The sequence below is a fragment of the Bradysia coprophila genome, chromosome II (genome assembly GCF_014529535.1).
Source record: "Bradysia coprophila strain Holo2 chromosome II, BU_Bcop_v1, whole genome shotgun sequence".
Lineage (NCBI taxonomy): Eukaryota > Metazoa > Arthropoda > Insecta > Diptera > Sciaridae > Bradysia > Bradysia coprophila.
In genome coordinates, this window is record NC_050735.1 from 10,732,651 (window position 1) to 10,747,100 (window position 14,450).

A 14,450-nucleotide genomic window follows, 5' to 3' on the forward strand; every position below is an offset into this window, starting at 1 on the left:
ACGTCAAGGTTTATACAAGGTAAATATAGTGAGGAGGTAGTATATAACCGAATATATAACCGAATCAGATGTACGGTGGCACGAAAGTTCGATACAAACGCCCAAAAAATGGAATAGAAAGTCGGATCATCTGTTGTGAGATAGCGAAAATATTTTTGTGAAATCAAGTAAATCGTATTCAACCATTTTAAAAAAAGATGTCATTGGCATCGAACTTATGTGTCTGAATGGCATTACCTCCCCACTATATTTACCTTGGCAGGAAAACTAGCTGGTAAAAGCATATTGTTGTAGTGAATCCAATCTTTGACGAATACCGGAGCAGTCGTTTTTTGTGGACACGGACTATCGGCCAAGTGGCATTACCGTTACATAGTGCAATTGCATTGTTACAGACTTTATAATTATGAAATTTCGTATTCCATTTATCACCAAAGCTGATATTACGTTTTTCACAGCAACCCTACCCTACTATCAATAAGACAATATTGATTTTAAACGTAATTAATAGCCTTTGCCTTTTCTTTTGCGTCATCGGTTAGGACACGTAATCCGTTTCTTCAAGGTTTTTACTTATCACATCCAATCGTTAATTCTCTTAGTGAAATATCGACAAAGTGAAATTGAGGGAAGAAAACAGAAATCGATGGAGAAAAGACTGACGAAAAGTTAACTTCCACTTAAAATCAATTTATAGGAAAGATGAATCAACTTAAGATTTCTTTATTGCCCAAATTGTAAACATAAATGCAGTTAATTTCTTATCGTGGACACATAGCATGCCGCCCACCATCGACAGGCAGTTGAACTGCTGTTATGAAACTAGCTAGATCACTAGCCAGAAATGCAATGGCTGCAGCAGTTTCCTCAACATTTCCCGCTCGACCAAGTGCATGTGTTGAACGAGTATGCTCCAGAAATTTATCATATTCATCATCGGTCATTCCGCCTCTTTTATGAATATCTGTAACAATAACACCCGGATTTATTGAGTTGCAGCGAACCCCCTTGGCAGCCAGTTCCAACGCAACACACCGGGTAAATTGATCCACTGCAGATTTGGACATATTGTAGGCTAAAATGCCTGGAAATGACCGAATGCCAGTAACACTCGAAACGTTAACAATATTTCCTTTCGATGTAATTAAATGTGGAACGGCCAGCATCGTTAGATGATACATGGCTCTTACATTTGCGTCCATTACTTTATCGTACTGTTCCAATGACGTTGTTTCGATTGTTCCACGATCCAATATTCCAGCACTATTTATCAAGACGTCCAATTTACCAAATGCTGCAATGACTTTTTCGATTATCATTGTTGCGTCTGATTCGATAGTTATGTCGGCGATGATTGAAAGAGGTCTAGGGGTACTATCCGATGTAACACATTTTTCTATCGTTGCGTTCAAATTATCGGCATTTCGACCAGTTAGTGCCAGAGTTGCTCCTAATTTGGCAAAATATTCTGCAGTACCAGCTCCTATCCCAGAACTGGCTCCAGTTATTAGAACGACTTTTCCATTAAAATTGAACGACATATTCACTCCTTTGTAATAACAAGATGAATCTGTTGATAGAAAGAAATTGAGTGACAAACCTTTAAAGGACCTGAAATTTTAAATGATGGGTGGTCTGTCTGTATTGTCTATGGGCAGGGCATTGGGGAATCTGGCACACGGTACTAAAAGAAGACACTTTAACTACGTAAAAAGTGAACTCGCACGCGCAAGTTTAATGCTGCTAATGCTTTTTAGCCATGTCATCGACTTAATGACACCTTTTGCAAAAGGTTGGCATAGAAAAATCGTGTACGAGTCCACATATTACGTAGTTGAAAAATGCGTTGTTTTAGCACAGTGTGCCAGATTACCCCACGCCTGTTCTATGCATGATACTACTTTAAGTAGATCTTACAGCTGCCAATAAACTTGTTAACAATTCGGATACTGATAGGTCGAAGACCCCGATTGCGTTAAGACATTCGCCCATACCTGTGACGGGATTTACCAAAGGAACATATCGTAGGATGTGTGTGTCGTTTGTATTGAGGTCATTTAACTAAAAAAAACTAACACAAAGGACAAGACTGGCTACACGTACACACGCCCTTCGGATTGAATAAAGAAAATTTTAAAAATGTTTTCATACGAAGAATATAAAAACCGATGCCAGTACGGGCCTGCTAATGCAGACACTGCAACTCAGCCGTTCGAAAGCTTTTTAGATATCTCAATGTGAAATATGATGTGCAAGCATAATTGATCAGCTCGAATAGGTGGAAATAAAAAAAACCTATCGGTCGAATACATGACAATTTATACTCACGAACAACACTCAACTGCGTATGTAAAGTCACCGCCTTCAATTAGAATAATTGACTGAATGGAAGCTAACAACAAAGCATAAATTGAAAATCACATTGACAACGAACTTAAAGCATTCTTACATACCCACTAAATTTCATGTTAGGGCTTTTGACCGATAGCTATAACCTGACAGTGAGTTAGTTGCTTATTGATTATTGATTAATTACGGTGGCGAAGGATCAATCTTCACTATAAAAGTGATATTTACTCTTTTCTGGGAATAGTTTTCAAGCAATAACGCTTCGTAATTGAAAATATTTCGATTCCCCCAACTGTCGGTCAACTACTCTAATCGATTTTGGAGACTATGTTGACTATACTTTGACTATCATCAATTGCTACGTAGAATTATCTATCCAAATGTGTTAACAACGTAATGGAAAATAGGAATAATAAGCTCGGGATGATCGGCACATTACAGCTTGTTTACGTAACTTTGAAGAAATAGATTCACAAAAACAATTGCCATCAATTCTTTCATAAATCACTTTACTAACGCGAACATCTCTGATAAGCGGTCAGCATTATTAGTATATATCACTAATATCGAGAAACCGATCGTCAAAATAAATTCGGTTTGAGATGCGAGCATTCAAAGCGAACAATTACAACATTAATTGGACAATTAAAATGAAATTCGCACATTGAATTCGGGCGAAAAGAAAACACTTACGTAGTTTGTTTTTGTTATACAATATTCACTGAGTTTCAGACACACTTCACACTGTACGCCTTGGTTCCGTGTCGTTTAATCAGCTGTCTCGCGATAGATTACCTTGTATTATGATAAGTGTAAAAATAAATCAATGAAAAAATTGCACCAACACATGCCCCATACTCCGCACTTTTTTTTGGCACACATTCATACGCACAAGTTTCATTCATAAATAAGTACATTGTATATGATTAAGCACTCACACTTGCTCCTAATCATACAAGTCAGTCAATAGTGTAATTGATGATGTACTGACTTGAAACGCTAGTACTGGTATTATCATAATAGACCTCGCGCTATAGCATTTCATAAAAAATTGGTTTAAGTCTGACGATCAACCTCTCTCATGGAAAATCTTATCTGCCGGTTTCTGTACAGTTAAAAATCAGTTACACTTTAGCCATTAATTGTGAGAATAATTTTTGCAACCTGACTAATGCGAAAGTTGACCATTAAACAGCAATTTCCCCCTGCGAAACGATCCATTACATATGGACTCGTTCGGGTTCAGTTATTTTTCATTTTCCTATGAGGAAATCAACTTTCGCATGAGGCATGTAGTAAACCAGAATATATGCCGCTACGTACACCACTACTTCGGAAACAACTTTGTGATATTCGCAAACTCAGGTGTAACGTTTTTGAGAAACTTGCTTCTGCAACTGCATGTCTAGTTGAATGTATATCTCGCTGTCGCCTACAGCTTGGATAACTCTAAGCTTGTCGAAAAAACAGCTACCGAAGCTTGTTACTCAAAATTACATTTGTGAGTTTGCTCTTACCACATAATTGTTACCTCTTGCAATGAATTACTTTCGCAGCATCCAATGTAGCCTACTATTCACGCAACACAGGTGTGATTTTCTCACCACAGATGAAACTTTGAGGTCGTTTGTTGAAGAAAACATTATATGTGACTACTTCGGAGAAAGTTGTATTTTCTCGGCTAAATTGTGGTCACCGCTACGTATATAATAGAGGGATTCTTTTGAAAAACAGCCTACCGAAATCGGACGCATTTTCCAGTGGACTGTTTTATATGTGCCTAGAAAGGTATTCGACCCTAGAAGCCAAAACCACTTTCAAAAAAATTCTTCAAAGTTTGTGTGGCTGGTGAAAGGTGATCAAAAACCGAAAACTTGCACTTTTCTTACAAAAGTTTCTCCAGTAACACGAGCCGTACAGGGTCGTGTGGGGTGTCATTAGAAAGGTAATCACACGTACTATTGAGCCTGTAGAGTAATTAATTAGGTATACCTCAGTTGGTGGTTTGTATAACTCTGGTTTATTCATTAACATTTAATAATTAAGTAAGTTAGTAATGAGAGAGTGTATACAATCTCTCTCACTTAAACTATATTAGTCAGGGATCTAACAGAGGCACTACACCTCCCTTCTTTACAAAGAGTGACGACACATTACTCATTGGAGTCACTCGTCTAGTAAATATTATATTGTTCTTAAGGAATATTGATTATACATACATCTAACAATAATATCAATAAAATGTTTCAAGTTTTTCGACAGAAATTAAAATTAGATATTCTTTTGATATTGTTAACCTCCTTCCTTCCCCTTCTTTTTTAGTCCTGTCTCGATCGCCATGTAGAGTAATTAATTAGGTATACCTCAGTTGGTGGTTTCTATAACTCTGGTTTATTCATTAACATTTAATAATTAAGTAAGTTAGTAATGAGAGAGTGTATACAATCTCTCTCACTTAAACTATATTAGTCAGGGATCTAATAGAGGCACTACAAGCCGAATAGGGAATTATTGGGTTTAAAATTCATCGACACAGAAATATATGCAGTTAAAGTTTTCAACCGAAGACTTACACTGTTCTTACTGAAATTTCTCGAGGTACACAAAACGTACATGGTCGTGTGGGGTATCATTTGAAAGGTAATTTTATGTTTATTTTATGTCAAATAGGGACTTATGTGGTTTGGATGCATCTACGATGAAATTTGAGCACTTAAACATTTCAACTTCTATTTCATCGTAGATGCATCCAAACCACATAAGTCCCTATTTGAGTCCCAAAAGTACATAAAATTACCTTTCTAATGACACCCCACACGACCATGTATGTTTGTGGACCTCGAGAAATTTCAGTAAGAACAGTGTAAGTCTTCGGTTGAAAACTTCAACTGCACATATTTCAGTGTAGATGAATTTTAAACCCAATAAGTCCTTATTCGGCTCAATAGTACATGTGATTACCTTTCTAATGACACCCCACACAACCCTGTACGGCTTGTGTTACTGGAGAAACTTTTGTAAGAAAAGTGCAAGTTTTCGGTTTTTGATTCACCAGCCACACAAACTTCGAAGATTTTTTTTGAACGTGGTTTTGGCTTCTAGGGTCGAATAGCTTTCTAGGCACATATAAAAAAGTCCACTGGAAAATACGTCCGATTTTGGTAGGCTGTTTTCCAAAAGAATCCTTCATAGGCACCTTCGAAAAGCGAATTTTTTCTTGATTAACGATCTACCACCAATATTGACATTGTGTCAATCCAGTCCATTTTTTGAATTTTTTCGTTCGATCATATTATGGATCATGAAAGACTGTGGAACTTTTCCGACTGGAAATATCTCCTGAAGGAAAAACCTTTTTCAATTTTTTTTCCTCGATCCAGACTAATTACATGGGGAGAACTTTTTTTTTTGTTCAAATGAAATAAAATGGTGTAAGAGTAAGACGTAAGGGCTTTGCTCAAAAAATGACCCGGAAAATTCGTACACTTTGAGGTTACCTCACACCTGCAATTCCAATAGATGAAGCTATTTTCGGTGCCTTTTCATCCAAAAAACGTTCTTTGATGACAACATGAAATGATGGTATCTGACCAGGCTTTTAAGGGAAAAACTAATTGCTCAAAACAAGTAAGTAAATAAGGAAGGCAAGGGCTGCAATCGCTCAGTGGTCGCTTAAATACGCTTCAGGGACAAATGTCAGAGAATTTTAGAATTTTTCTCGAGATTTCGTCCCTTTTCTTATAAAGTTTTCCGGGGTGTAGAGTGTAGTCAGACCTCGCACTCAAAAATGGCGTGCCTTATTAAGGAAATAAGGAGGTTTTTTAAAAAAATAAGGAGAAAATAAGGAATTTTTCGGTTGAAATTAAGGAGAAAATAAGGAGCTTGGAAGTAAATTTTTGGGTAAAAATCTTGATGATTTTTTATACGCACACCCCCTGCACGCTTTTTTAGGCTCATAATCAAAAATTACGAAGTTTTTCAAAAATTCCCATACCCATATTCAACGATTTTACACTAATTTAATCCACTTAAATCCACTTAAACGCAATGGGCCACGTTCAGAAACGAAACGTTCATGACATCTGGGTAAACTTTCACGACCAAAGTACATCGTGAGAAATCTAACCTCAAAGTTAAACTTGACAGCGTTAACTCAACGAAACGAATGTTCACTCAGTGAAGAATTTTTCGTTCCTGAACGCGGCCTATGAATTACCATGGTTTAATAGTAAAAGTTAATTTGAAATTATTAACCTTAGCTTACCGCTACTTTCTTATACCATGTCAATTGTTTATTTTGTGGACTGTGAATATTTACGTGTAAATATTAATACAAATAATCCACACAACCCACAAAATAAGACTATGGCTCTTTACAACATTCCATTGGTTGTAGTTCGTGTTTTGAACCTCAGGATAAAACTGTACATTTCTCAATATGCTACATTCCTTAATTTTCTTTTAGGTGAAGTAGAGATTTGAGGTCAGAATTATATCAAATTTGTAAACAACACAATAATTTGATCAAATGAATTTAAGTTTATGTAGGTTTTTTTTTTGTTTGATCTACCACCAAATAGTTTGTTGGGAAAGTTTCCCTCTTAGTACATCAGTGAAATAATAAAATAATGATTCTTCCCATAGATGACTTGGAACAGGTAGATTCCATTGACCTTTTCAAACCTCCAACAGGTCGCACACAAGTGGCGTCCACCAAAATTTTGAAACTTTGGGACCCCCTCCCCCACTGTGCTCTATTGTCGTTAGATTGTTTCTTAGACTGACTTTTTGTAAAGTCGATGCTTTAACTGACTTAGTATGACCGCGCTTTTTAGCGTGAGACAGAGGCAATTCTTTCCAAACATTCGTCCGTTACCTTCAATTCTACCCTCCCTCCCCTTCTTCAACACCGCTCATCCCATTGAGTGGGAAGGTAGCAAAATTACTGTAATCCACGTGGATATTTTTCTTCAGTAAAATCGACAACAAGGAACTACATTTCTATGGTTTGTTTACTAGCAGTAGGAGATCGGGTGAAGATTTACGATGACCCTATTGCTCAGTATTCTGCCGCGCAGCGATTTTTTTTTATTATCTGTTATCCAAAAATGTAGTTTTCTCGTCAAAATTATTGAAAAATAAGGAAAAAAAAGGAACTTTTTCAAAAATAAGGAGGAATAAGGTGGTTTTTTCAAAAATAAGGAAAATCAGGAAAATAAGGAGTAGTACGACCCCTGGTGTAGTGAGTAACAGTTTATTTTATAATCGCTCTTTTTTCACAGGCGATAGCGGTGAAGAAAATTAGTAGATCTAGTCTTTGTTTGTAATTTAAGAAATTGAATTTTCGTACTACGTCGAGTCTTATCGAAGGACAATCATATCGAACTTGAAGAACCATTTATCGATTCATCACTGATAAATTGATGCAGACCGATGCATCCTTTTTAGTCAGTGTCGACTTTTTTCCCAGTCAGATCACAAGCAATAAAAATGCGGATTTTTTACACTGATTTACATATATTATTACTCGTTCACATAACAATACCTTGATTCAATCGTGCATAGACTATGTAACCTTCTTGTGACATTTTCTTTTCTTATTGATTCGGACCATTGGTACATCAATGCTATCACGCTTGTCGATTTCGTTGTAGTTTTCGACGGCCTGTGTAATATCGTTGCACTTTTCATTAGGATTTAGTTCTAATTCAGAATGGCAATCATCATCAGGATTGCTAAGTGCGTCCTCTTCGACACCGTCGGCTGGTCGTGTAGACGAGAACTCGATTTTGGATTCGCTGCAATTCAATTTTTCTACGATTTTCCTAAATGATTTCAGGTTTCTTTGGCTTTCTTTGGGTATTTTCTGATCCACCAAATTATTGATCAACTCAATCAAATGCCACCTGGACTCCTCATCTTTACACAACGGCTTCAACGATAGAATCTCTTTCGATATAACGTTCAGTGATCTGCTCTCCGTTGGCTGATCATCCATCCAAACCAACAATGCGGCCACAGTATCCGCACTGATTTCTCCCTTGTCGTTCATCATCGCTTGCAATATGAATTTCAGCACCGAGCGTAGAGTGGTCACGTTGGATGTTTCTTCGCCTTGGATAGCAGAAAGTGTTTTGCTAATCGACAACTGAAAATATTTCTGCTTCTTGTACTGAATCAGCGTTTCAAAGAAAACGCTCAGAATTTGAGTAACTATCGGCTCGATGTCAGCGTTGAAATACATAACAATCAATTTCGCCATGATTTCCGTTTCGAAGAAACGACCATGCACAATTAGCAAACAAAATCCATCCACCAATTCGCAGGTGATGTCAACATCCTGACTCGAACCCAAGTAACGATTCAACAGTAGCAGTATGTCTGTTGCCGAGACTAAAAACAAATTCGATCAATTTAGAATATCAACTTGATGCTTGTATCAGTGTCACTTACTGTGTTCGTCATTGGGACGTGATATGTTAAGATTATCGTCTAATGACTGGCCTGCCAGTAACGCACTGTTTACTAACGCTGCTGGTGGTCTACTATCCGCTTTGTCGTGTTTATCCAAAAATTCGATGCCGTATCTGCAAGAATAATTGCGGTTAGCATATCATCCTTGAAAGGAGAAAATTTGTCGTCACTGCCAATGATCTTGGGGAATAACTGTCGCTGAAATTTTAATTCTATTCTGCACTGGAATTCTGAAGTTTTGTTCTCGAATTTGGGAGAAGAACAATTTTAAGAGTCATATCGCCAAGACTTCAGGCGATTGGGGAACAAGCGGTCTCCGATTTTAATGAGTGATAGCTCGTTGGATTTGTCTTTCAATTCTAGTAAACACGTATCTTTCACTTTTTCAAAAAAAAAAAAATATTTACTGTGAAATAGCTCAAAAGTAAAGAAATGTCAGAGGGTACCGAAAACAGTTCTTCGGCAATAACTCAACAAAAAATTATTTTAAATTGTTGTAATTTTGTATGAATGTCGGCCTTGGAAAGACCTACAGGTAGAGTATACGCAATGCTTGGTGCGAGTACATCCACGAGAGTTCCAGATGCTGTTCCAGCTGTAAAGCCCTGAAAAAGGAAATCTGCATTTTGGCACCAACTTTTTTTCCAAGGCATCTGTGGGATTGCAGCACAAAAGTACTGGGTTCATTTATATGTGCAACGACAGTGTGTTAGGCCAGCTACAACACCCCATACTCAGTTCCGTGGAACACCGAAGCTGCAGAGAATCCGGACTCTCCGAACATTAACTATATTTTTAGTCATAACTCTTGTGGATGTACTTGGTGCGAGTGCGTATACTCTACCTGTAGGTCTTTAAGGCCGACATTCATACAACATTACAACAATTTAAAATAATTTTTTCTTGATTTATTGTCGAAAAACTGTTTTCGGTACCTTCTGACATGTCCTTACTTTAGAGCTCTTTTGACAGAAAGTAAATTTTTTCCTAGAATTGGAAGACGAATCCAACGAGCTATCACTCATTAAAATCAGAGACCGCTTGTTCCCAAAGTTAAAAAAATCGCCTGAAGATTTGGCGATTTGACTCTTAAGCGTTAAGCTTCTTGTGGAAGACGCAATCTCAGCCGAAGTCAGTGACCTGAACTAATTTCATTTTTGTACCAAACGTTACATGTTATAGACGCGGTTGAAGAAAACATTTGACCAGCTACCTTTGTAAAATAGTTAATTATATGAAAAGGGATAAACAGTTGAACAGTCGTGTGTTAATGAGGCGAAGCCGAGGTCAACAATCACACGAAAACTTGACTTTTCTTTTTTTAAACCCGAGACTTGTAGTGGACGTAATGTGAATCTTAAACAAATTTTCTGGTTTTTCCCTAGGTGTGTAATGATCCACTTTCGACCACAGGGAAAACAAGAGCAAAACCACAACTGTCTTAACCATAAACTGCTTCTAGTTTACGTACTTCTCAAAAACTCGACTTTTCAACGTGTAAAACTTGTCAGATAAATAACTAATTATTTCTTGTGGCAAAATTACAAAAGGGAAGGTCGGACTATCTTATTTTCGCCTACAAATATCTGTCCGAATATTGAACTGAGCCGCTAACTTACGACTACCTTGACCGAAGACAATAAAACGATGAATGGAACTGCGACGCTTCTCAATTAAATGCACCGATATTTGTCATCAATATACTAATTGTTTTATAATGATCAAATCATATCAACAACAAGTGGCATACCGTGTAGAACGTGTAATTTTGTCTTCATGTTTGAGATGAACAAAACTCAAATTGTGGATTTTTTCAGCGTTTACTTATTGTAAAAGAAGACTCATGGAGCCGCATCTACAGTTCGAAGGAAAGGAACTGGAACATTCATCAGAACATACTCTGGGGTGAGTTTCAGTTTTAAATTTTTTTTTGTGAAAGTCCCGATTTTTTACCGCTATTCCATCTTTCCGGAAGGCTCCGCAAATCTAAAAAAAATCGAAAAGAAAACTACCGTTGAACATTACCTGTCTATTAGCTGGAAAATTGCTCTAATGCTCGTAATCCAAATAGATTTAACTTGATGGCAAAACAGCTGCTTGCAAAACGCTTGATATGCATAATTAGCAAGTTTGCTGCATAACAAGCCGAAAGTGGCCGTACATTTCAGTGCCCAATCTCTCAACTCCATATCATCGGATTCCAGTCGAACGCTTATGACATCCTGAAAGGATTTTTTTTTTGTAAATGTTTTCACCATCGGAACTAAAGTGTGGTAGTGTTGCACTTACTTCATACAGTTGATACATGGACGGATTGAGATGTGTAACTGTTTTCGAGCAAACTCCGTGGAAAATGAACTTAAGTCCTCTCAATAAATTGTCGCTAGTGATTCGTTCGAAGTTGGAGATGATCTAATCAAAAAGATTAAGAAAATTAAAGGTGGAGTAGTAAGTCACAAAAAAGTCTACAAAAAATAACGGAAAAAATCGTCGATCTTCGAAGATGTTTTTTTAAACATTTTGTGGACTTTTTCACTCGCTGAAGCAGTCAATTTATTTGGTCTATTTGGAATTGAAATCACTAGTAAAGTATGGGGCCATTAAAATAGTGTGCACGCTAAAATACTTTACGCATGCGTTGGTCAGACACTCCCTCCCCAACCTTTAAAATTGAGATAGTTTTCCAAAGATTGGTCATCATTTGTGTGAATTGCAAGGTTTTTTCTATCAGCAAAACACCCTATTGAAAGTAGACCTGATAAAATTTTAACTTCAGTTCAGTTCACATGCAGAACGTTAGAGGTCATTCTTAGAATGTGCCACGCTCCAAAGGTGGAGAGGTGTTAGGACCAAGCTTGACAGTGTTGAAGATTTCATAAATTTTGAGTGACTGATGGTTTGACCACCCCTTAGTCACCGATCCACTGAGACGACTTTCATCACAATTCAGAAAAAAAAAATTAAAAAATCCTTTGAAATCCCTTGAAATGCTTCAAGTCATAATCCATCCACAAACCCTTCGTGTGCTGTGGCAAGCGCAAAACGTTAATAAATTGCTTACCGTTGCTTCAGTTGAAAACGGAGCTATCAGAAATAGCAGTTGTTCCTTAACTAAACCGATTTCTTTCTCCACTGCTGCCAATTTTTCGCATTCGTTTGTCTCCAACAATTTTGTCTGACTTTTTCTCAGTTCTACCAATTTTACTGAAAGTGACTTGACGTCAGTTTCTGTATTCGAATCCAATTTCCACGATGAAAAACTTCCGTCCGGATCGATTGGATGCAGAATGTTCTTGACAATATCGACGTAAAACTGTAGCCGACTATTCGACGATGGTATCAGTTTCTCGCAAATGGTGATCAGCGACTTGGTTAAGTTTTCGTCGCACGTCGCACTCTGCACCAGTAGATAGACAATGGTATTCTTGACGCTTTCACGACCACTCTGATCACTGAAGTCTATCATTTGTAGCAATTCGATAAGACTGAGGAAAATGCATTGCGAAGAAAGTTTGTCGTGGATTGGTTTCTTCCGTGTGCCGAACCTGAAGAACGAACAAATTATTATTTTCAAATTATAATTGTTAATCGAAATGGCGTACCCGGCAATAGATTCACATATGGTTGGCAGATCGGGTAGAATTCGTTCGAGATGATCGAAGTAGGTGATGTCACTCTGAAAGAATTCGATCAATGTAACCCAAAAGACACTCAGTTCCGGCGTAAGTTGATCGATATTGATACAACAATGATAGCTAATGTCCTCTTCATCAGTGGTTTCAGTCAGCGGCAATACTTTGATTAGATTCAATGGATCTTGTGACCTTTACAGGAAGTGTGGGCAAATTTTGAACATTAGGACTTCGAAGCAAAGTTTCTCAAATTTTACCTAAACATTGCCAGCAAAGCCATTCGAGTCACATTCCGGAAACGATACAGTTCCAACTCGTTCTGATAGAGTTTCAGGCTCGTTAAAAACGCAACGAATTCATTATCACATAACGTCAACCACTGTGGCAGCATATATTTCACTGCAACCTGCAAAGCAAATGGTTTACCACAATGGTTCGAACGAAAAGCATTTTCCTGAATTTTTGTTTCATACCATCCGTACGGTCTCGGAAGAATCGGACAATCCCCGTTCGAGTAATGTTAAGCGCTGATCAACAGAACACTTGTTCAACGAATAATTGCTCATGTGCGCCAGGACAGTACGCCGAACTCGAACATCAGCGTCTTGGAGCCGTCCCAGAATGAATGGAATGGTGCGCTCACTACGAGCTATCGAGGAAACGACAGCTTGTCGTACCAACGGGGCAGGATCGCATTCCATATGGAACTGAAAGATCTGGATGACATCGTCATTTGGATCGTCTTTGTTTTGCAGTCGGCAGAGAGCGTTTATTGCTTGAACTCGAACGTGTGGTGATATGTCCTACGAAAACAGTTTATTGTTACGCATACACAGTATCAAAAGGATGTCGGGAATACAATTTTCTATGTGAAAAGAATGTTATCCTTTGCTTCTATCGTAAGCTGTAAGAACTGTACAGAGTCGTTGATCCACTCAAGCGGCTGACTTCAAAATTCATCATTCCCTACACATTTGAAAATCAATCAAATCAGTTACTAACCTTCAGCCGATCCATCATATACGACAAAATCTCGTTGCAGTGAAATTCCTCAATTTCTCCATTATCCGGGAGCGAATTCAACATTTGATTCACAAATTCACAGAGTCGTAGACGAATGGTTGCATTGGGACTGACAGTCTGAAAGCATTGAAATTATTGGTTCATAATTTGTGACACAAAAACAACAAAGGAAAGTGTCGCCTAGTGTTTTAGGTTCAAAAATGATTGCCTGAACCTGAACACATCCAATGATAAAAGACAGTCAGTCTACTTACTTTGAAAATCCAAACGAATATTGAATCGAACAGCGGATGCATGTCTTCGGCTTGAAACGTTGACACAAATTCAGCCATAAATTTCAGACCAGTATTGGTGAATTGATTGATTTCGGATTGCATCAATTGCTTCAGACAAACGATAAATACTGTCGTGAAGTCATCGTGTTCCATCTGTAATTTTGGAATCGAATTTTGTTTCGCACGAAGAGTATTGGTATGCAAACAGAACTTACTCTGTCGTACAGTTGCCTTAATTCCTTCGCATAAGTTTTGTGATAGGCCTCGTCGCTCTGTACTTTATATAAATATTTCTTCACTTCATTACAATTGACGTTTAATTCACTATCTGTGTCTGGTATCACACTTTCAGGCACAATTTTCCTTTTTCGTGGCATAATCAATGGTATTTCTTTCCGTCAGGTTATTTAACTGAAAAATTTACTTCATTCGATTTCGGTTTGTTTTTAAATCTTCAAAATTCAATATAAAAATTTACCTGTCGTTCGAATGGTCTAAAACAGATGTTCACGCGCATGTATGTGTGTGATTTGTTTTGAACGTTTTGAACTAGAATGGTATGATAGAGCATGGATAAGGTAGCATTTGGATGTGGGTCGGTAATTCAATTATTTTGTTTTTTTGATTAAATGTATGAAGGCACGGCCACGGGGTATTCACTCTGCCTTTGTATTTCGGTATGTCACTCGAATTGCTG

At 37.6% G+C, this 14,450-nt stretch overlaps 2 protein-coding genes across 4 annotated transcripts; both read right to left on the minus strand.

The window, feature by feature from the left end:
• Positions 1-707: 707 nt before the first annotated feature.
• LOC119072417 (3-oxoacyl-[acyl-carrier-protein] reductase FabG-like) lies at positions 708-3,129 on the minus strand. Its single transcript, XM_037177637.1, has 2 exons — positions 3,043-3,129; positions 708-1,570 (listed from the first exon to the last, which is right to left on the minus strand). Exon 2 carries the CDS (start codon positions 1,539-1,541, stop codon positions 762-764), a length of 780 nt encoding a protein of 259 aa, XP_037033532.1. The 5' UTR covers positions 1,542-1,570; positions 3,043-3,129; the 3' UTR covers positions 708-761.
• A 4,729-nt stretch (positions 3,130-7,858) lies between these two features.
• LOC119072427 (condensin complex subunit 3-like) lies at positions 7,859-14,442 on the minus strand. 3 transcript variants are annotated; one of them, XM_037177659.1, is made up of 12 exons: positions 14,232-14,442; positions 13,969-14,164; positions 13,733-13,906; positions 13,458-13,595; positions 12,929-13,258; positions 12,713-12,861; positions 12,426-12,647; positions 11,885-12,368; positions 11,113-11,235; positions 10,849-11,045; positions 8,803-8,936; positions 7,859-8,742 (listed from the first exon to the last, which is right to left on the minus strand). In XM_037177659.1, the coding sequence occupies exons 2-12, from the start codon at positions 14,128-14,130 to the stop codon at positions 7,916-7,918; spliced, it is 2,940 nt and encodes a 979-aa protein (XP_037033554.1). In that variant the 5' UTR covers positions 14,131-14,164; positions 14,232-14,442; the 3' UTR covers positions 7,859-7,915. The 3 variants fall into 3 exon arrangements, with proteins under 3 accessions (XP_037033554.1, XP_037033546.1, XP_037033540.1); XM_037177651.1 differs by having other exon boundaries at positions 13,969-14,176; XM_037177645.1 differs by having other exon boundaries at positions 13,969-14,271.
• Positions 14,443-14,450: the final 8 nt, after the last annotated feature.